General features: G+C 32.4%; 1 protein-coding gene across 2 annotated transcripts in view; it reads right to left on the reverse strand.

The window, feature by feature from the left end:
- LOC140435539 (rhomboid-related protein 1-like) overlaps positions 1–12,610 on the reverse strand; it is a 48,424-nt gene extending 35,814 nt beyond the window's left edge. Inside the window, exon 1 of one of the 2 annotated variants that reach the window (XM_072524285.1) lies at positions 12,372–12,610. In XM_072524285.1, the coding sequence (XP_072380386.1) occupies positions 12,372–12,518 (147 nt within the window). In that variant the 5' untranslated portion in view covers positions 12,519–12,610. The remainder of the gene's footprint in view (positions 1–12,371) is intronic. The other variant, XM_072524284.1, reaches the window with a different exon arrangement.
- Between the last annotated feature and the right edge of the window lie 11,485 nt (positions 12,611–24,095).

Consider the following 24,095-nt stretch of genomic DNA (forward strand, 5'->3'; position numbering starts at 1 on the left):
ATTGTAATTTCCTCATAACCTCTTCCAAAGCTTGATTGAATAGTTTGGGTGATATAGTGTCACCCTGTTTGACTCCTCGCCGTATCTTAATGGGCTCCGTTTGTTCAACTATTTTGATGGATGTTGTTGCTTGATCATATATATTGGAAATTAAGTCCGTATATCTATAGTCTATTCTCCCATTTTATAAAGACTTCTTTACTACCCAATGTTCCACCTTTTCGAATGCTTTTTCAAAGTCTACAAATGCCATATACATCGGGATTTGATAATCGTTGGCCTTTTCAATTAATATTTTTATCGTAAGCAGATGGTCGCTTGTACTAAATCCTTTTCTAAAACCGGCTTGCTCTCTTGACTGGTAATTATCTAACTTAGTTGTTAATGTGTTTGTTAGTAGTTTAGTTAACAGTTTGTACATTACATTCAGTAGCGTTATGGGCCTATAGTTTTTCAGATCTTTTCTATCGCCTTTCTTAAACAGTAATAGTGTTATTGCCTCGTTCCATGTGGTGGGTATTTGTTTTGTGTTCAATATTTTATTCATTAGTACATAAAGGAGTTCCACTGTAGTTTTCCCCCCATTTTTTAGCATTTCCACAGTTATTTCATCTTTCCCAGGAGATTTGTTATTCTTCATTTCTTTGAGTGCCTTTTTTATTTCATTTTTACTAATTTCTGGTTGTAGGTCAGAGTTAACGTTCTTTATTTTCAGTTGTAACTGATTACGGATTTCTTGGGTTGGTTTTTGTTCTGTTTTATAGAGATTTGTATAATATTCGTGCGTTATCTGTAAAATTTCTTTTATATTGTTATTCTCCACTCCTTCTTTGTTCTTTATGCTATTAATTTATATGTTTCCTAGGTTCTGCTTTAAGCACTTCATGTTTCTATTTTTTTGAATTGTTTGCTCTATATTTTCTTCCTGTACTCTCCGTTTACACTCCTTGATATTTTTTCTAATAGTTTTGTTTATCTCTTTGTATTCCAATTTATTTCTGTCCCCTTGTTCTAGTAATGTTCTTCTTGTGTTCATAAGAATCTTTGTTTCCTGGGATATGAAACTTTTTTTTTTTGTTGTTGTCTGTGCTATTTCTTTACCCACTTTCATTAGAGTTTCAGTAAATATCATGTTTATTTCATCGATGCGTTTGTGTTCTATATCTTCCTTGGTCGGCAATATTTCCTTTAGTCTCTCTCTGTACGTCTGTTTTTCGTGTTTTATTTTTCCATGTCTAATTTCTGATTATTTTCCATTTTCTTTCTTGTTTCAAATCTACTATCAATGATCAGCTTGGCTTGGACTAGTCTATGGTCGTTACCAGTTGAGAAGCGATTTAGGGCTGTTACGTCTTTAACCATGGATTTTTGCGTTGAAAGAATATAATCAATATATATCAATAGTTGCTTCTCCTCCAAGTAATTCATCAATGTGTGTCCTCTATCATTTCTTTTGCCGTATCCATGGTGTCCTACTTTGTCTTCTTCTTTATATAGTTGTTCTCCTATTTTGGCATTGAAGTCCCCGATTATTAGCGTTAATTTTGATTTCTTTTCTTCCATAGCTGTTGTTATGTCTTCGTAGAAATATTCAATATCGACAAGAAAGTACCATATTATATATATATATATATATATATATATATATATATATATATATATATATATATATATATATATAACCAACTAAAAAGTACTAAGACGTCAACAAACTTGAAATATTTCACGTATGTGGAAGTATTTGACATATTAATTATTATCCTTATCAATTGTTGAGCAGTGTATATACGTCTGTCTGGAAACGCCTAATTATCTATTAAATGGATGGCCGAATTGTACAAAAACCAGGATACGCCTATTCTGTAATGTGAAAATTTTAAATTTGATGCTTGCAATGTTGCTAGATTTACCATTTTTCCGCTATCATTAGCCACTTTGGTTTTTTTAATACAGCATTCTGTGCATTGTATAGTTATTGGAATCCTCACTTCCATACGAGTTCAACCATATGCAACACTTGTAGGTATTTTATCTAGTCACGAAGGTCCTTAATAAATAAAACATCTCAGTGCCAAATAGTTTTGAAGATATTCAATAAATATAAAATGCTGTGATTTAAACATTAATTCATAAAACTAACAATAACTTGATATTTATTGAAAAGTTTTGTAAAATAAGTTTAATTAATAACTAAAGCTGACAGTTATATGAGAAATGGTTTCAGTAAGACGCAGCTTTAGCTCATTTTAAATCGTTAGCCTTATTTAGATCAAACATTTCCCGTACGATGAATGGTAGATTAGGTATTAATAAATGGCCTCCTCGTTCAGCGGATTTGAATCCTAAACATTATTTTTATTGGGGGTACTTGAAAAGTAGAATTTATAAAACTAAACCATTAGTGTTAAACCTGAGTTAAAGCAAAGAATTATCGATGAATCCATATTAATTTCTTGCGTAACATGGAGAAATGTATTATTCCTATCTTTTGCAAAGGGAAATATCTGTACAACACTAAGGTTAGTCCAATCTCTGATATTCCTCAACCAAGATTTCTTCTGTCTTCCTAAGCATTTTCTTTTCTTTACTCTTCCTTGCACGATGATGTGTAACAGAGAGTATTTATCGTTTCGAAGTATGTGGCCCAGATACGATATTTTCCTTATTTTAATTGTGTTCATAAACTTTCCGCTATATCCAACTCGTCTTAATACTTCTTCGTTTGAGACTTTTGCAGTCAGACGAATTTTAAGAATACGCTTCTATATACCCACATTTCGAATGCCTCCAATTTTTTTATGGCTTTCAGAGTCCAAGCTTCTACCCCATATGGCAGTTGCGATCATACATAATATTCGACGAACCTCAATCTGATACTCAATTTTCTATTTGTTAACATTAACTTCGTCATTGTTACACCGTCAGTTTTATCCCATAGTGCCTCGTAAAATATTAGTTGGGAGTAGATATTAAATAATTGTGGCGACAGCACACATCCCTGTCTGACTCCTCTTTGAATTTTCACTTGGTTTGTCTCACTATCTTCCACTAGTTCGACCACTATACTTTAATAGTTTACTTGTTAATATCTTTTCCCCTCGAGAACTGTCCCTCTATTTGTTAAATAGTTACAATAAAACCGATGATCACCCGTCACCAGTTTACCGTAACAGTTTGAACTATATTTTCTAAAACATTAAATAACAATCCTTGTATGGGCATGTAAGTAATATTTATTAGTTATTTATTTAATTTCAATTTTACTAGATTATTTTTTTCACTTAATTTTCACATTGTGTATTTAATCAATTTTAAAGTCATATTTAATAATCATACACATATAATATTGGCATAATTGCTGTATATTCTTTACCAGACAGTACCCTAATACGGGTTTTTAGAATTTCAGCATTTAGTTAACCATGTACCTTAAGACCTGAAGATGCATAGCAAATTAAAGTATGCGAAACCGGTCGTTGGTGGTAGAATAAATTGATTGTGAGAAAGTCTTATTCTTATTTCTTTTTAGCTATTTGAAATGGACTCACACAGGCAACATAATTCAAGATTTTTGATTAAATTAATACGTTTTCATTACATTCTCTGCATTTTTGTAATGACGGTAATGGTACCGTCATTGCGCACAATGCATCTCTTGTTCCCATATTTAATTAAATAATTTAGTTAGACATTCTATATTTTCGTCATTCAGGATTTTTAATATTTCTACTGGAATTTCATTAGGTCCTGGCGCTTTACCACTTTTTGAGTTTTTGTTTGCCTGTTTTGCCTCTGATATTAGAATTTGTATATTTTCATTAGTTGGTAATGTTTTATATATTTCTTCCCTATTATTTCTAAATAACTCCTTGATTTATTTCTCCCAAGTTTGTTGTTTTTCTACTGAGTTTAGTATAACTTCTAAAAGCGGTATTCTTCTCAGTATATTACGCGTAATTTCTTTCAGTTTCTTACGTAGGTTATGTGTGTCGTGTTCTTTAGCTTCCTTGAACTGCGTTTCTACTATAATTATTTGCTTGTATTTTTATTTTATTTGTATTTTTGTATTTCCATTTTTCTTCTATGAGCTTTATAATATCTGATTTTAACCAGTCTTTTTTTGGCACTAGGTTCTTTTCTACCCGCAAATGTTAAGTACTGCCACCTTCATTTTACTGCCTGTTAAGTACTGCCATACAATCTCAAGCTTTGACAAGATCTAGTCTCTGAATTTTACTTTTTTTCTGTTGTTTTCTCAGTTTAATGTTAACGTTGGCAAGAAGTAGATTGTGGTCGGAATCTGCATCAATAGTACGATATGTTTTCTTTAATCCCATTTAATCCCATTTCTAAATCTTTTGTTAACAAGAATGTAGTCGATTTGGTTTTTTATAAGATTATTTTCGTGGTCTCCTGGTGCACTTCATATCTAAAGTCTCCTTGGTGGTAATTGATAAAGGGTTGACTTGTTCTTTCTCTTTGTCCTCTTTCATTTCTTATTTCTAGACCATAATTTCCTACAATATCTTCTTCTTTCGCTTTACCGACTTTGGCGTTAAAATCGCCCAATATTGTATTGACTTCGCGTTTTTTTTATGTTTTTCGTTAGATATTGTGAATCTGAATAGAAAAAAATAATGTAATTATCGGTGCTGCTTGATTTTGGAGTATACATTTAAATTATGTTTAAATTTATTGGGTGTGTCTTCAACTGTAACATGATTATTCATTTATTATAGGAAATAAAGTTTTATATAATGTTCGTACATTCCACGTTGCAATACGATTTATATTTACTTTGTTTTTCCTCCCGCAGATTCTTCTCACCCCTGTCCCATTTAAGAGGCGCCAGGTACTCGGGGCCATTTTGTTTTGATCCTCCATTAGTGATTTTTCTTGAGATATCCTTAGGGATATTTAATGAGTGGTTTCTCCTTGCCTTCTGCATCCATATAGAGTTGACCATTCATGGTTCATCTGAATTTGAGACTTTGTCAATCTCAGGACACTTCCACTGTCCTGAGAAGCATGAAGTATGCTCTTCCACTTACCAGCTCATCTACCCGAAGCCGTTATACAGCAAGCTCCGTTCCTTGTTAGCTCCGACTCGTGTGACTATGATCATACTTCTTGGAGGTGAGGATAAGAATTGAGTAGGAGAGGCTAGTGGTGCTATCTGGAAGCAACAACTTATGATAATACTATCCCGTTTGAATCCTACTTTCTTCCCTAAAACAGTGAAGTTCCTTTGTTCAGTTTGAATAGTTTCTATATCACTAGGTCCTACTGGGCACAAAAAAACTTGTTGGTAGAACGATGAAGTGCAACATAAGGTTAGAGAGATGAAAGAGGCTAGTAAGAGGTATTAGATGTCTAAAAGAGAGGAAGATAAGGATAGGTACATACAAGGTTTCAAAGTGGGAAGTAAAGCGCGCTGTAACTACTGTTCAGGAAATATCCTCTACAAAGTTATATAAAGAGTTGGAAACACCCGAGAGGATAAAAAGTTTATACAGCATTGCTAAATCAAAGGACAAGTCATCATGAAGAGTGTTCAAATCTGAGGTTAAAATAAAGCAAAGATGGTATAAGTACTTTAGAAAGTTGATAAATGAAGAACGCTAGAGTAGCCTTAAGCCTTAAGGGCGTGTTTAAGCTGATATATAGGCGAGAGATAGAAGTTGCGGGACCCCAAATGAGAATGTAATAGCGGAGATAACGAGAGATGAGGTTGTCAAGGCTAATAGAATGAAAAATAGTATCACCGAATAAACATAAAGGAGACATTCAGGTCTGTAAGAACTGTAGAGAGATAAAGTTTCTGTCGCACACAATACAAATTTGGGAGAAACCTGTAGAGCGAAGGTTAAGGAAGAAAAAATTGATAGGAGAAATACAGTTAGGATTTATGTCAGAGAGGAGACATAGAAAAATACGGCGAGAAGAAAAGAGAGCTACTTGGTATTTATTGATTTTGAAAAGGCGTACAACACAGTTCCTAGACAAGAGCTATGGAGATGTGTGAGACATAAATGGGTTATTGACCGAAAGTTTTCCAGTGACGGTTGATTTGCATCAAGGTTCTTCCCTGAGTTTCTATCTGTTTAATCTTGTTATGGATGTACTGACAGAGAAAGTAAGAGAGGGCCCTCCTTGGTCAATGCTATTTGCGGATGATATCGTGTTAGTAGAGGTGAACAAAGAAATGTTAGATAAGAGGTTGGAAAGCTGGAGAAGGCCTATTGAAGAAAGATGTTTTAAGGTTAGCAGCACGAAAAAGGAAAAACAAATGTTTGGTGACATCGAATTTCTTGGAAAAAACAAGGATAGAGCTAATAGAAGTTGGGGGAAAGAGCGATAGAGGAAAACCGAGAAAATGGAAGGACTGTGTGGCACAGGACTTAAGAGAGGAAGGTTTGAATCAAGAAGACACGATGAACAGGAATAAGTGGCAAAGAAGGGTAAGGAAAGCGACACAAGAAAAGAGAAAAGCTAAGAAAACTAAGAAAACTTAAAAAAAATCTTATGTATTTTATATTTTCTAACGTGTTTTGACGTTTATTGTCCAACATTTCAGTCAGTGAATATTAGATGACATATACAGTAATAATTAGTTAAATTTTCGTTGTTATTGTAGAGATAAGTTTCAAGACAAAAAAAATTATTATAACTTAATTGTAACGGTACTTTACCCTGAGAAAAATTTATATCATTTGACCAACCTTATATAAAGACTAAAATAATTTGATAATTTTTGGTTGCACAATAATACATAACATTTGGTTGACCAAATATATTTGGTTTCTAAAAACCCCCGAAATGTCCAACAGAGAATTCAAATTAACAACTATACCTTTGAGCAAGTCAAAGAATTCATATATCTTGGATCGCTAGTAAACGCAAAAAACACAACAAGCGACGAAATAAAAGGACGAATTTATAAAATAGAAATATAAAACGTGAATTAAAGCTCAATATATATGTAAAAGTAAACCTATGTTAAAACGATATTTAAGAATGAATTTTACATCAATGAGAATTTGCATGGCTATAGAAGCAAACAGTAGTGATAGTAAGAAAAATGTATATAAATTTAAGTGGCTGCAGCCAACAGGGTCCCGTTTTTATTATGAAATCCCCTTTGAAAAACAACTTCAAATTGATCATTCTGAACTATTTCATCTGAAAAAAATGAAGAATATATTAGCATCTATGAAAACAAGAGGATCCTTTAGAACATGTACTATAGCATTAGAAGACAATTTGAAGGAGATTTATTTTGATTCAGATGGTGATGTGGTTTATCAAAGTGAGTACTTACAACAGACCTTATTACCAGTGTATGAGAAGATAGAAACAGCTGAACAATTTCCATCATTTGCTGAGTTGCTCCAGAAATTTAATGACACAAATTTACCTAAAGTTGAAAAGAAAAATTAAAAAAAAATAAAAGATGATTTTGTACTTCGAAATTTTGATGGAAATAATGTTCCAATGAATTCATGGCTCAAGACCTTCGAATCAGAATGTTTGCGATGTGAGGTGGTTGCTGATGAAGACAAGATTTTGATTCTACGTTTGTTTCTTGATGGAATAGCAAAAGAATGGTTTGAATCAAAAATAATAACATTAGGCTTAGATAACAGTTTTGAGGTATGGAAAATTAATTTTTTAGATAGTTTTTGTGAAACAGGTTGGCATAATCATAGGCAAGCTTATTCTTTTAGGTATATAGGTGGTAGTATTGTTGATTATGCGTTTCGTAAAGAAAATTTATTGCTAAATATAAAGAATGATTTTCCCATTGATATACTAATTGATTTAATTGTAACAAATTTGCCAATTTATATACAAGATAATATTAATAGAGCTGACGTTACAACAATGGAAAAATTGGTAGGTGAATTACGAAAATTGGAAAGTTTAGTTATAAAAAAGAAGAATAAATTGGAGACAAAACCAAATTTTTATCAAAAATCTACTATAATACCAGAAGAACAGAAAACTACTTGTCAATATTGTGATAGAAAAGGATTCCCTGGGAGGTTTCATCCAGAGGCAATATGCCGTTTAAAGCAAAAAGATAAAAAGGTAACAAAAGAAAACAAATCAAATGATATTAAATATATTAATAATATTGCTATACAGGAGACATTAAATGAAACAGTAACTGAACAAAAAAACTAGATTTGCTGCCATTGATCAAATTAAAAGTATTCCTAAATAATAAAGAATTATGTGGAGTTTATGACCCAGGCTCAAATGTTACTCTTCTGAATTCGAAGGTGGCAAGAAAGTTAGGATTAGATATTCAAGAAGATAGGAATATGTTTAAAACGATAAATGGCAGAACAAATTTTACAGGAAAACTAATTGCAAAACTGAAAATTAATAAAATTGAGAAAAATATTAATCTTTTTGTAATTAATGATGAATATTTTGAGTACGATATTCTACTCGGATTAGATTCTATTTTAAATTTTCAAATGAAACAAGATTTTGATTTAGAGATTTATCAAAGATTATACGGAAAAATTGAAGAAAAAATCGAAAAATTTAATTATAATATTAATATTACAGAATACTCCATAAACTTTAATGAGGGAATTCCCACAGAACTTTTTGAAGCAAAATTACAACATTTATTGCCATATCAGAAAAATAAAATAGAAATATTACTAAATAAATATGACAATATTTTTGCAAAACATAAATTTGACATTGGGCAGGTTCAAAATAATGAAGCTCAAATTAAACTTTTAGAACATAAATTTGTTGCAAAAAGACCCTATAGATGCTCGATAGAAGACCAAAAAGAGATAGAATTTCAAATAGGACAATTATTAAAAGCAAATAATAGAAGATTAATAGAAGAATCATCTTCACCTTTTGCAGCACCTGTTACATTGGCTTTTAAAAAAGATGAAGGATCTAAAACAAGTGCATTGACTTTCGTGAGTTAAACAAATTAATTATTCCTGAACCCCAACCTTTTCCTTTAATTGACGAGATTTTGACCAAAACAAGGAATGCTAGGTTCTTTACTACTTTAGATATAAATTCTGCTTTTTGGTGTATTCCAGTTCGGATAAAAGATAAATACAAGACAGCCTTCGTTACCCAAAGTGGTCATTGGCAATGGAAATGCTTACCTTTTGGGCTTAAAACATCTCCCGCAATATTTCAAAGAATTTTAAGTAATATTATCAGGAAGCATAATTTAAATTCATTTTGTATAAACTACATAGATGACATTTTAATATTCTCATTATCATTTGAAGAACACTTAGACCATATAGAAAGACTTATGAAAGCAATTATTGAAGAGGGATTTAGGCTCAAACTTCTAAAATGTAATTTTGCAAGAGAAGAGGTTAAATATTTAGGACACATTGTGGGACACAATTCAGTTCGTCCGTTACATGATAATTTAATATCGATCAGAGATTTTCCAGCACCAGACACGAGAAAAAAAGTACGACAGTTTTTGGGAAAAGTAAATTTTTACCACAAATATATAAAAGATTCAGCTAGGTTATTAGAGCCACTACATAATTTACTTAGAAAAGATATCAAATTCCACTGGTCTTTAAGCTGCCAAACAGCTTTTGATAGGGCAAAGAATATCCTCTGTTCTGAACCTATACGAGCCATTTTTAACCCAAATGCTCCTACAACTATATATACAGATGCTAGTGTTCTAGGAATTGGTGCGGTTCTGAAACAAAAACAAAGAGATGGAGAAATGAAACCCGTAGCATACTTTTCAAAAAAATTGAACAAATATCAAAAAAATAAAAAGGCTATTTTTTTAGAATGCCTGGCAATTAAAGAAGCAATAAAATTTTGGCAATACTGGCTAATGGGAAGAAAATTTCTCGTTATTACTGATCATAAACCCCTTGAGGGAAGAGAACTTCGTACAAGACCAGATGAAGAATTAGGAGATATGACACATTTTCTTTCACAATTTGACTTCGACATTAAATATGAACCTGGAAAAGAAAATGTAGAAGCAGACTGCCTTTCTAGAAACCCAGTGTTGGAAAATATGAAAAATGCAGAAACATTCATAAGAACAGTAAACCTAGTCACATTAACTGAGATAAAACAAGACCAAAATAATAATCGACAAGTTATAGATACAATGAGAGGAACAATTTTGAACCAAGATATATTTTATAAATTAAGGAAGAATGAAAAAAGAATAATTTTATCCAAAGATTTTGGAAAAGAGTTAATAACAAAAGTTCACAAATTTTATGGTCATATTTGTGCTGGTAAAGTAACAAACAAAATTAGAAATTTTTACTACATTAAGAATATAGATTCACTAGCAAAGGATATCTGTCAAAAATGCGAGATCTGCTGTAAAAATAAAACAAGAATCGGTCCAAAATATGGTCTTCTGTCACAATTGGGTCCAGCAAAAGAACCTTTTCAGATAATGTCCTTAGATACAATAGGAGGATTTGGTGGCAATCGTTCGACAAAAAAATACCTCCACTTACTTGTAGATCACTTCACCAGATATGCGTTTGCAGTTACTTCTAAAAATCAGACCACAGATGATTTCATAAAATTAATCGCCAAAATTCAAGATAAACACCCCATAAAAACATTATTAACAGATCAGTATCCAGGAATTAATTCCAAAATATTTAGAAATCATATGAAACATTTAAATATTCAATTAATTTTTACAGCAGTAGACTGTCCATTCTCGAATGGATTAAATGAAAGACTTAATCAGACATTAGTTAACAGAATAAGATGCAAACAAAATGAAACTAGAATTCGAGCATGGACAAAAATAGCTGAAGAATGTATAGAGGAATACAATAAAACAGATCATTCTGTAACCGGATATAGCCCAGAATATTTGCTTTTTGGAAAAGCAGATCCGATTGTTCCCGAGGAACTGTGTGAGACAACAAATGTATCAAAAGATAAAGAAATAGCCTATAAAAATTCGGTACGACATCATGAATATAATAAAAAACTGTATGACAAAAATAGAAAATCCTATGAATTCAAAGAGGGAGATTGGGCATATGTAGAAAATAAATCAAAACTAAATAGAAAAAAACTTGACGAAGTAAGAGTAGGTCCATTTCAAATAAAAAAACAAATTTCAAATACATTATATGAAGTAGATATTGGATACAAAAAGAATGATATGAATTATTTCCATATTTCAAAATTGATGCCTTGTGATAAACCATATACTTAGATGGTTTATCATACCTTTTTGGTAGGGGGATGTAAAAGTAAACCTATGTTTATTTTAAGTGAAACAGCAGGGCTTAGTTATTTTTAGTTATTTAAAGTTTTAGGTTGTATGACTGTTTAAGTTTTATTGACATTGACATATTGTAAATTGTATGGTACAATTGTCAAATTACTTAATGGCGTAAGAAATAGCATTGTTCTTGATTCTCTTTTTAGGTTTGTATATTTGTTAAGTTATTTTAGTTATGTTATTATTGTTAATAATTTATATTGTAGAATTTTAACGATAATAAACTCTTTTTAGACGAATTCAAACTGCTATCTCTTCACATGAATAAGGGTATGATATTACACTTATATATATATATATATATATATATATATATATATATATATATATATATATATATATATATATATATATATATATATATATATATATATAAGACCTTAGTAAGAACGGTTTTGATATATGGGGCTGAAACGTGGGCCTTATCTCAAACTGATGAAAGACTTCTTGGTATTTTTGAGAGAAAAATTCTTAGAAAGATTTTTGGGGCTATGGCGTCGAAGATACAACTTTGAACTATATCAGTTATACACCGATCCAGACATTGTAAAATTCGTTAAAGTGCAGAGACTTGGTTGGACACATTGCTAGGATGTCAGATCACGAATACACGAAGAGATTAAAATTTTCAAAACCAGAGGCACAAGAAATAGAGGACGATCACGAAGGAGATGGATCATTAATTACAAACGATCTTCGTAAAGGAAATAGTTTTAAACGTTTTGTATCTGACGACTGGACTATGTAGTCTACACCTAAAATGATTTCTTTCAAAATCAAATCATAAGGTTTCATTTTTTGAACATAGTTAGGAATATTATTTGTTCGAAAATATGCATTTAAAGTGTATTCCACAAAATACTCAATAACTTTAGTTGCAAAAATTTAAAGTACTACAAAAAAGTAGCTTTCAAATAATTAATATTATCACTCCGATAAGTAATATACAATGGCAAATACTCAAAGATTATATAATCAAAGTAACGAGAGCCTTAAAAGCCTCTCCCAATTACAATCTAATCTATATATTCGAGTAACTATGTATACAAAATTTGAAATAAATACTTACGCAATTAAAAACACTCTGATAGTATTCCTTCAACTCCTCATCGCTTAAAATTTTTGAATTTCTAAAAATTTCTATCGGTTGCTCCATGATGTTCTGTTCTTGCTCCTGGTCTCTCCACGAATTCAACCAAGCACGTAACACTCCCATTCTAGTACGTTAAAAATATCCTCCGGAAAAGAAGCTAACTTTGTGATTAACACCAGCACTGATTAGTTAATCAAATGTTCCTTTATTTGTTGTGAACAATTGCGTATGATAGGTACCCGGTAAGCCCAGTTCCTTGGTTGTGGTTTGAGATGTGGCAATTATTATCGGTTGAGTCAGACTTTGATACGAGTTAAATAAGTTTGAAAAAATTAATGGTTTAAATAACATCGACATAATTTTTAATTATGATGAAGAGATAAGTTATTAGAGCCATAAGCTTTATAAGTTCCTTTTGTAACTTATTTTTAAATACTAAAAACACATCTAAATATATACTTAAAATTATGCTTTAAGCACTTTACTTACGCAGGAAGTGCTATGAACTTTAACTCTTTTACTCCTAACTATAGTACAAAGAGATAAGTTTTTCCTGGGACGTTGACCCGGCCAAGTATCTGTCAAGTTTTTTTACGTTTTTTAACCACAAGAAGTAAAACCTCTATATTTTCTGCAGTGGGTGCGGTGGATTTTTCAAATTATTAACAATTTGAGGCCAGAAATATAAAAAGTACCTTCGTCTAGAAGTAAAACGTAAAGCATTTTACACTCAATTTTAGGAAGCTACCTGATAAAACACGTTTAAAGCTTTCAAATGGCGATATATAAAAATTGATTTACTAATTTTGTTGCACACGAAACTGTCAAGAACCTAAGAATTTTTAATTTTCAACAATTAATAACTAATTACTATTTAAATGGGAATAAGCCACAATTAAAGGTTAAAGTACGTTTATTGACGTTTCAATTTCCACTTCGGAAATCGTTCTCAAAATACAAACATTAGTAAATTAAACAAATTTTGTTTTTTTGTTACTTGGTGAAAAATTCTTCTAATAATTTAATTTGATCTGACTCATTTATATTGACAATTCAGACATACCTTATACATTTTAAAGTAGACGACTTTAAAATGATATTGCCAATATTGTTGAGTTGCGTTCCTGGGACGACTTTACTTGTAAGATATTTCATTTCATAGTAAATTAATTTAACATTTCAATAACATTCAAAACAACAAACACATTAAGATCTCAAACCAAACCTAACCATGAACAATAAAGGACAAAGAATTGTATTTATAAAATACCTTGTGAATGCTAACAGTTTTATTTAGGTGAAACATCAAGGCCATTAAATGTTAGAATAAGTGAATATCAATGTCTCTGTGTGATTTCTACAATACTCAACATGTTTGAAACAACTCTTGTACCTAAAGGGTCAGTTGATTCATCTCTCGGAGCTTTTCCACAATAAAGAGCAAAATTGTAATAATAACCATTATCGCCACACCATATTCAGACCAGTACCTCTCGCTTGGTAATTGGTTGTATTCAGTAAAAATAAGAAATAGAATAAAAATTTTAATTTCTTCAGCTGTTATAAAGTAATTATGTTTATTTTTCTGCTCTGTAGCATATGGCTGTGTTTCTGTTATAATGTAGTTGTAAACAACTTCATCAAAAAACATTTAAAAAAGCTGTAGCAGGATGTATTCACGTAAATGCCTCTTTACATTTTCATATAACTCTTTAGCACCTTAATTTTCAACGTGTTCGGATTTAGTCCAGTTAGGTACAAACGCTTTTTTGGTTTCATATTTGTTCTTTTTGCTTATTGGTACAAGTGGTAAGTCATCTTCATCATCAAGATTTTGCTTAGCCTGATGATCGTCTTCTTCATCAATAAAACTTCAGTCTCTTCTGGATGTCTTCCACTTCAGCAATACCTAATTCATCATCATTGATTTTGTCCTCGCCTGTTAAATCGTCTATTTCGGGAGGTAATGCAGCTATATCAATATACATTCTGAATTTAACCATCTAACTGGCAAGATTCTAAAAATTATTCTATTTAGTTGGGAATTTTTTTCAAGTTTAATAATGTATTACGAAAACTAGAAAAGCTTTAAAATGTAAGTATCAATTTTTGTTTGGCTTCCAGGTAAAAATAGGTAAAGGGGTCCTCAGGGGATCCTTGCCGGTTTAAGTTAAAAATAGCGTTTTATTCATTTAAATGGATTTTATTAAAATAAACTTAAAACCAAACGAAAAAGAATGTGTGTACACTATTTTTTATGGTGATAATTATAAAAACAGTTTTTGGCATTAGAACAACATAAATGAAGATCTCATTTGTTACACACACATTGAGTTTTTGACACTTTGCAAAATTTACATTTTTTTTACCACTCTCTTTGTTGAACCAAAGTGGAAAGTGATCAATACCGTCGAAGCAAATGTGATCAATGCGGTGAGCTGGATTGTGATTTTGATGTTGAAGGTCGGCCAAGTACACGTTTTTCACTGAATACAACGAGAGTAGCAGCAATTTGTTCTCTGAATTCTGGTAGCCGCAACAACTTTTCATGTTCTGCTGAGATATTGCTCGAATCATTACATTTTTCAGCATGTATGCGACAGTACAAAATATATGCGTTTGTTGCAGTCATATCGATCAATCGATACGTGTCTGCGCTCTAATATGGTAGCGACCCATCAATCCATCCATCAGATCGACTCCTCCCATATGTCGGTTGTATTCGCGAATGATCTGCGGACAGTTTACTTCGATGTATTTCTTTTTCTTTCGATCATATCGTGGTACTTTTTCAATATGTTGATTTGGATTTGCTTTCAAAAACGGGCTCAATTCCAACTTAAGTCGATACCAGCCGCAAGTTCTTGGTATCTTTCCATGAAATTGTACTGAAATCAAAACCTTACGCAGATCCAACATATTCAACAGAATATCCTCTTTCTTCGTCTTTGATATCCTTATCCAACGGAAGCTTACAGTTTGAGATTCGTCAGCTTCGATTTGCACCGTTGTCATTATTGATGATGCAGCAGGTGCTTCTATGTCACTGATATTTAGTGACATGTTCACGTTTTGAATAAAGTAGTAGCTTGTTTCACCTGCTTACATTACATGGATACATCTGTAATCATGTCATCTGGAGCAATCTCATCCTACTCGTAATCTGGGTCGATGTCTATATCGTCACTGCTTTAATCACCTTCTCGTAGCAGGACTACAGGTCGCAAAAAAAACAAGGACTAAAGAAGACAAAATAAGCAATGAAACTAAACAGCTAATGACGGAAAGAAGACAACTACTAGCGCAAAACAAACGCTATACTCACGAATACAGAGAACTTAATAAAACAATTAGAAAAGAACTAAAACGCGATATACAAAAATGAAACGAGAACTTAATAGAGCGAGTCATTGAAAACAACAGAGGCTTAAAATGTCTAAGACCCACACTGGGAGTTCAAAAATCATCAAAATTAAAAACGCCAACAATAAGGAAGAGAAGGACAAATATAAAATAACAAAGATTGTCGAAGACTTCTACACATCCTTGTACAGCTCGCAAGGCCAGCCTAATGAAACAACAAAGGAGAACGTCAAAAGAAAAATAAAAAACGTGGGATCAGAAGTACTACCAAATATAAAGGGATTCGAAATAGAAAGAGCTGTAAAAGAGCTAAAAAATAATAAAGCTCCTAAAGGACATGACGGTATAATTGCCGAGCTTTTGAAAACAAGCAAAACGTTAACAATCCCTGTACTAACAGAGCTATTTAATAAATGTCTCCACAATAGGCAGATCCCTAAAGAGTGAAACGAGAGTCTAGTAATATTCCTACACAAAAAAGGGGACAAATGTGATCTACAGAATTATAGACCTATATCGTTGCTCAGTCAAGTATACAAACTATTTATGAGAATTATTAAAAACCAGTTAACCTACAAAATGGACAATTACCAACCGGTGGAACAGGCTGGCTTCCGCAAAGGATATAGTACATCAGACCATCTGCTGACAATGAGAATATTGATAGAGAAGGCAAATGAATACCAACTACCGTATTTCTTGCCTTCGTCGACTATGCAGGCGTTTGATAGTATCGAGATGTGGGCCATAGATCAAGCTATTAATAATTGTAGAATAGATTCGAGATATAGGCAACTAATACATAATGTAATATGAAAATGCAACTATGATAGTACAGCTAGACGAAAATACAAATCCCATCCCCATTAAGAGAGGCGTAAGACAAGGAGACGTAATATCGCCAAAGCTTTTCAACCTAGCCCTAGAAGACTTCAAAACTACAAATTGGTCAACCTATGGCATTAACGTTAATGGCAACAAGTTAAACCACCTCAGATTCGCTGACGACATAGTGATTATAGCGAGCACATTCGAGGAAATGCAAATTATGATGGGGGAACTAGCAGCCAGCTCCCAATACGTCGGCCTAAAAATGAATATGAAAAAACCAAAAATAATGACAAACACAGATGACCCCAGACGTATAACTATAAATGGCAGTGAGATAGAACAAATCCAGGAATATATCTACCTAGGTCAAATCCTGAGACTTGACAAAGAGAACCAAAGTGCAGAAATTACTAGAAGAGCAAGACTAGCACGGGCAGGAAAACTTAGTTGGATACTTAGAACCGAGGAACAAAGTGTTCAACCAATGCATCCTTCCTATCATAACATATGGATGCCAAACCTGGACCCTAACCAAGGCAAACATGAATAAACTAGCCACAACAGAAAGAACAATTAAAAGAGCAATGTTAGGTATACGACTGTCAGATAAAAAGAGGAACGACTGGGTAAGATCCAAAACAAAAGTCGAGGACATAGCAACAAAAATTGCCAAACTTAAATGGAGCTTCGCGGGCCAAACTGCTAGAAAAAAGACCAACGTTGGAATATTACAATACAACATTGGAGACCTTACGAAAGTAAACGATCAAAAGGAAGACCACAGATGAGATGGCTTGATGACATTAAAAGAATAGCCGGAACAAATTGGAAATATGTTGCTCAGGATAGAGACCGATGGAAGGAGTTGGGAGAGGCCTATGTCAAACCATGGACGACAGAAGGCTAAGAAGAAGAAGAAGTTCATTAGTTCTTTGATTTCAACTTTGGTCATTCCTAAAAAATTAAACTTTTTCTTTCTCTAGTTATTATTGCCTGCCGTTTTAAGAAGCAAACATACAAAGAAGTGATGAAACGTTGAGAAACAATAGCACAACAACACAACACAACAATCACAGCAAAGTGAGACGAAACTTCACATAAACCGACAAGGGGTCCCTGACGAACCCTTTTTATTTTCGCTTCTAAAGCGGACTCAGAATACTTGTTTTATAATATATATATATATATATATATATATATATATATATATATATATATACATATATATATATATATATATATATTTATATATATACATATATATATATATATATATATATATATATATATATATATATATATATATATATATATATATATATATATATATATATATATATATATCGTAAAACTTGAAGTTCTAAACCACTCATAAAAAAAATGTTTGCACTAAATTCAGATTATTTGTAGTATCATAATTTTACTTCGAAAGAAAACTTTAAATGAGAGATAATTGTTCTGAGAAACTGAGACAAAAATGTAACGATAATTTTTAACGAATTTAGAATGAATTTAAAACTCTCTAGACGAAATAGTGGGGGAGATTTAAAACTTAAAAATCGTACTTTTCACCTTGGGCTAGTATTTCGTAAAATAAAAATAAAGCACCAATACATATGGTGTATCATTTGTTCAAAGTGACTAGTCTGTACAGGGTAAGATATGTAATGCTAACCTTATGGGAATTTCGCCAAGACGTTGCCAGTTTTATGCAGTGAGCGATGGCGTTCTCTATTGTCAGTTCTTCTCAACAAATCCTCACGTACAATTTTATGTAATTTACAAATATCGTTTGCTAATAATTTTACATAATAGTATACATTATTTGTTTCTAATAGTAACTTATCAACTTTTATCTTTTATTAGTAGCAGTACCATAATAAAATGTGCATTAAATAAACATTTGTTTCAAAGTTTAAAATAATTCCGCTAATTTCTACTAACTGCCAAATTTAAAATATTATTTATGTCCCTGTGGAGCTAATTACTGCCATAATGTGTAAGGAATTTGTAATTTTGGTTGATATAAACTGCAAATACTTTCTCATCATGGGTAAATATCGGAGCGTGAAAAAAGAATGGGTTGATAAAACAATTACATCTCATCGCGATGCTTTTGTTCGTGGTCTGGCAACAGGATTAAAAGCTCCAACAGCTCGTGGTGCACGGTTCGTTTTATTGCACGCAGGATCTACCAGTGGATTTGTTAATGGAGCAGAGCTCCCGTTTTTGGCAAGGAAAAATACTCAGGACTACCACGACGAAATGGATGGACCGACCTTCGAAGATTGGTTCGAAAATAACTTAATGCTACATTTGCCAGAAAAAACTGTTGTGGTAATGGACAATGCCTCCTATCACAGCAGAAAGTCAGAACAAATTTACAACGGGTCAACACTAAAAAAAGATATTCAAGAATGGCTTCTGTCAAAGGACCTATTTTTTTAAGAAGACTAACTAAAATGCGAGTTACTTGATGTAGTCAAGGCCTTCAAAGCAAAATATGACAGGTACATAATAGAAGATATTTCCAAAACGCACAATGTGAACATTCTCCCACCCTATCACTGTGAACTCAATCCCATCGAAATGGTTTGGAGTGAAGTGAAACGGTATATAGCTGGACGCAACGCGAATTTTAAAGAAGCTGAAATTTGAAATTTAATTACAGCAGCGTACTAGGTCATTACGCCAGAGAATTGGAAAAACTACATAAATCACGTAATAGCAACAGAAAAAAATGTGAGAAATTGACAATTTGTTGAATGATATCGAACTAATTATTATAAATATAAATAACGGAGATAGTAATGACAGTGACGATAATAATGATGATGATGATAGTGAAGCAGAAACTAAATGTGACAGCGATTGACAGAAAAAGGAACTAAATATAATGGTGTACAATTACGATTACTTACACACGAAATTAAATACAACGACTTCTTTTATTTTCAACTTATTTATTAGTTTATTTTCGGATATTTCTACGTTTTGTTACTGCCAACATATATAGTGCGGGTTTTTGAAAGTCCTTCCCCCCTTACCTTTTGAACGGAACAATACATAAATAAAATGTTTCTTTATATTTTAGTTTTATTTTATTCGATTTTATTTAAATCTATAAACAAATGGTTTGTATCGCTAGCACATACTGTAGAATTAAAAACAAACTGCTTGTGTGACATAAATAAAAGGCATTTCTTAATTACTATTTTATTTTAATTTAACCCAAGTATGTTGTAGCAAATATTATTTATGTTTGAGAACCACTGACAGAAGGAAGCCAGGCAGGGTCGTAAGTGGGCATTAGTACTTAAGCTACCCTCAACACAAAAGATGGATTAGGCTAAATAGTAAGAAGTGACGTTTATTTTAATACAAGTTTGCAAAGAAGTATGGCATCGATGTTGCGCATTTACCCTGTACAGACTAGTCACTTTGAGACAATCTGTAGTGTAGTGCTTCTACTAAACCACTGCGGTAAGCAATCACCAAAAAAAATCAATTTCAATTCACGTAGAAATTGTTTTATCCCTACCTAAATAAACTGTCCTCAAACGAGGACGCTGGGCGCTAATGGGTCGAGCTGTTGGATATTGTTGAATATGTTGGATAAATATCAATTCTTGGGTGGACTTTGGATTTTGACTTCCTTGAACATGCTTATAATATTCCAAGTGCCGATCTGAATCATTGGTTATTTTTCCACTTTCCGGTAGATCTAGCTCTTTTGGCGGAGATTCTAAACCCCCTGAGCGTCTAACGTTTGCCGCAGACGGGGACCAAATTGCTTTTTACTCCGCAGTTTTATAGCCGGTTAAATCGATATTTGATTACCGCCTATAAATGTCTGATATCAAACCTGTGGGTATTATTTTCCTTCAGTCTTGTGTCACTAATGACGTCACCGCTGCCCTATACCGTATCATCAGTTTTTTTTTTTTACTTATTTGGTTTACACCTATTCTACATATTTTACCATCCGTTTTTCGCGAAGTAAGAAGAGCTTCTATTTATTTCAGAACTCCTGCTCCACGCAAGCTGGAACTGACACGGTTATTTCATTTAAATATCTTTATTCTAATCTAATTTATTATTTTTTAGTATTAATAACAGAAACATAATTCCCCTTTCCCAATTATTTTTATAGCCCAGATTTACATTAAAAAGATATTTTAAATTTTTTGTAAGTAACATGTAAGTAATTATATTAATTATAGAAATCCCAGAAATACAGTTTGGTTTAGTTTTAGATATAACATGTCACAATTTCCTTGGAAAAAACAAAATTAAATACAATTCATACTAACTTTATCGCAAATATTGATATAAATACTTGAATTTTATCTTCTATTTGCCTATGTTTTTATTCTTGCATAAGCTTTTTTTTTAATATGGAGAAGCTGCATTAGGGATTTACCGAATATAATATTTCTTTACTAGGGAATCACCAAATCGGTTTTTTGACACGTTACAAATTATCATGGACAACCTTGTGAGATCGAAACAAGTTGTGCAGTTAGCCAAGCCAATATTTGTATTATAATTTTGATTAACAATTCTCAGCTCCATCAAATGTAAGTATGTTTATTCTGTGTATAATTTACGTGAATTAAGAACAGTCAACTGGAAACACATTTTACAGAATAAAATGTAATTACAAGTAGGAATTTTATATACACACATATAGAAATATCTGTATATACAGACACACACACACATACACTCATACAGCAAAATTATTATCCAAACATTTTAAATTAAATATCTTAATATCTAATCGTTAAATAGTTAACAAAACTTAAGAACAAGAGTTCATTTCTTGAAAATAATCTATCCAGTGGTCCATTCTCAGTACTGAGTTTGTACAAGCCATCATTATTTGTCAGAAACAATGGCTAATACCTTTATCAACATATACGAAAATGGTTGCGTTTCGATTTAATTTGAGCTTCTTACCACTCCCTAACACGTGTTTCTGGGTCTACCCGTCATCAGAGAGAGTTTGTAAGAAAACTCAAACCAAACCGAAACGCACCGACTACTCTGGCAATTATAGAAAAAATAATTACCAGAGTATGCTACTAGAGACATCTAGTGATGAAAGATGAAGTTAAATGTGTCGATAGCAGTTAAATCGAAACGCAACCATTTTCGTATATTTATCGTTCTTACTCGACGCAATGAGTACAAAAAAGATGGTAATTTATATGGGTAAATTGTTGGTGCATAGTGGAATATAAATATTCCCAGCATCGCTCTTAATGGCTTGATTAAGCGTGAGTATACAATTTACTTTAATTGCTATCGACACATTTAACTTCACCTTTATCAACCTCAATCAATGACCTCTATCAACATCCGGCACTTGAATCAAAATATTTGTCCCTTTTTTTTTAAGGAGCAAATCTTTTATCTGACTCACATATCATCTTTGGTGCCTGATCTCTCATCATTTTATGTCATTCTTCTCTCTCATTCAATATTCTCTTACTTCTTTGAATTAACTTATCATTGAAACTGTCGTTAACTTTGCCTTCTTGTATATTGGGCGCATCTTCATTATTTTTAATCAGGTTTTTATTGTTCAGGATTTCTAAATTTCTGCTTTCTTTTCCATTTTTTAAATAATCATCATCATGTTCGTTTTACATGCTATTTATTAATTCTTCCAAGTCTTCTTCATTTTGTATTTTATCAAGGACATCTTTCGGAAGGTCTGCATCTTCTAAACCATTTGTTTGTCTGCTGCCAAACATGGCCTTATAAGGGTTCCTACCAATTCTTCTATGGAAAGATCTGTTTTTCTTGGACCGTATAAATCTCAACCCTTCGGACCATTTTGTATTATTATTATCGTTTACCCAGGTAATTAACATATCCCTGACATCTTGATTAGCCCTCTCTACAGAGCCTTGACTTTGTGAGTGTCTTGGTCGACCGTGAACTATTTTCAGACCAGGCCATATAGCAGAGATAGAGAGAGAGAGAGAGAGAGAGAGAGAGAGAGAAAGATTGTGCCTAACGCATAGTTAAAAAAAAACGGAAATATGTACCTACCTTTTTTTATGTCCTATAATTATGTGGGCTGTATGCAAAATAATATCAAATAATTGCTCACGCTGAACAAAAAATTTAATGTCCTCTTCGTTATTTTGTCTTTTGGCTATCAGATGTTCATTTTCTCCAATGTTTAATAATAATTCATATCGATTGATGTATTAGGCTATGTAGTAAGAAGTGACGTTTATTTTAATACAAGTTTGCAAAGAAGTATGACATCGATGTTGTGCATTCACCCTGTACAGACTAGTTACTTTGAGACAATCCATAGTGTAGTGCTTCTACTAAACCACTGCGCTAAGCAATCACCAAATATTCACGTAGAAATTGTTTTATCCCTACCTAAATAAACTGTCCTCAAACGAGGACGCTGGGCGATAATGGGTTGAGCTGTTGGATATTGTTGAATATGTTGGATAAATATCAATTCTTCGGTGGACTTTGGATTTTGCCTTCCTCGAACATGCTTATAATATTCCAGGTGCCGATCTGAATCATTGGTTTATTTTTAGATTTTTCCACTTTCCGGTAGATCTAGCTCCTTTCGCGGAGATTCTAAACCCCCTGACCATCTAACGTTTGCCGCAGACGGGGACCAAATTGCTTTTTACACCGCAGTTTTATAGCCGGTTGAATCGATATTTGATTACCGCCTATAAATGTCTGATATCAAACCTGTTGGTATTATTTTCCTTCAGTCTTGTGTCACTAATGACGTCACCGCTGCCCTATACCGTATCATCAGTTGGTCCACGGGTACTTATTTGGTTTACACCTATCCTAGATATTTTACCATCCGTTTTCCGCGAAGTAAGAAGAGCTTCTACTTAATTCAGAACTCCTGCTCCACGCAAGCTGGAACGGACACGGTTAGTTCGTTTAAATATCTTTATTCTAATTTATTTTATTATTTTTTAGTATTAATAACGGAAACATAATTCCCCTTTCCCAATTATTTTTATAGCCCAGATTTACATTAAAAAGATATTTTAAAGTTTTTAAACATATAAGTAATTATATTAATTATAGAAATTCCAGTTTGGTTTAGTTTTAGATATAACATGTCACAATTTCCTCGTAAAAAAATTAAATACAATTCATACTAACTTTATCGCAAATATTAATAGAAATACTTGAGTTTTATCTTCTATTTGCCTGTTTTTATTCTTGCATAAGCTTTTTTTTAATATGGAGAAGCTGCATTAGGGATTTACCGAATATAATATTTCTTTACTAGGGAATCACCAAATCGAATTTTTGACACGTTACAAATTATCATGGACAACCTTGTGAGATTGAAACAAGTTGTGCAGTTAGTAGTTAGCCAAGCCAATATTTGTATTATAATTTTGATTAACAATTCTCAGCTCCAACAAATGTAAGTATGTTTATCTGTGTATAATTTACGTGAATTAAGAACAGTCAACTGGAATTTCCATG

Source organism: Diabrotica undecimpunctata, chromosome 3 (assembly GCF_040954645.1).
Source record: "Diabrotica undecimpunctata isolate CICGRU chromosome 3, icDiaUnde3, whole genome shotgun sequence".
In the NCBI taxonomy this organism is placed as follows: Eukaryota; Metazoa; Arthropoda; class Insecta; order Coleoptera; family Chrysomelidae; genus Diabrotica; species Diabrotica undecimpunctata.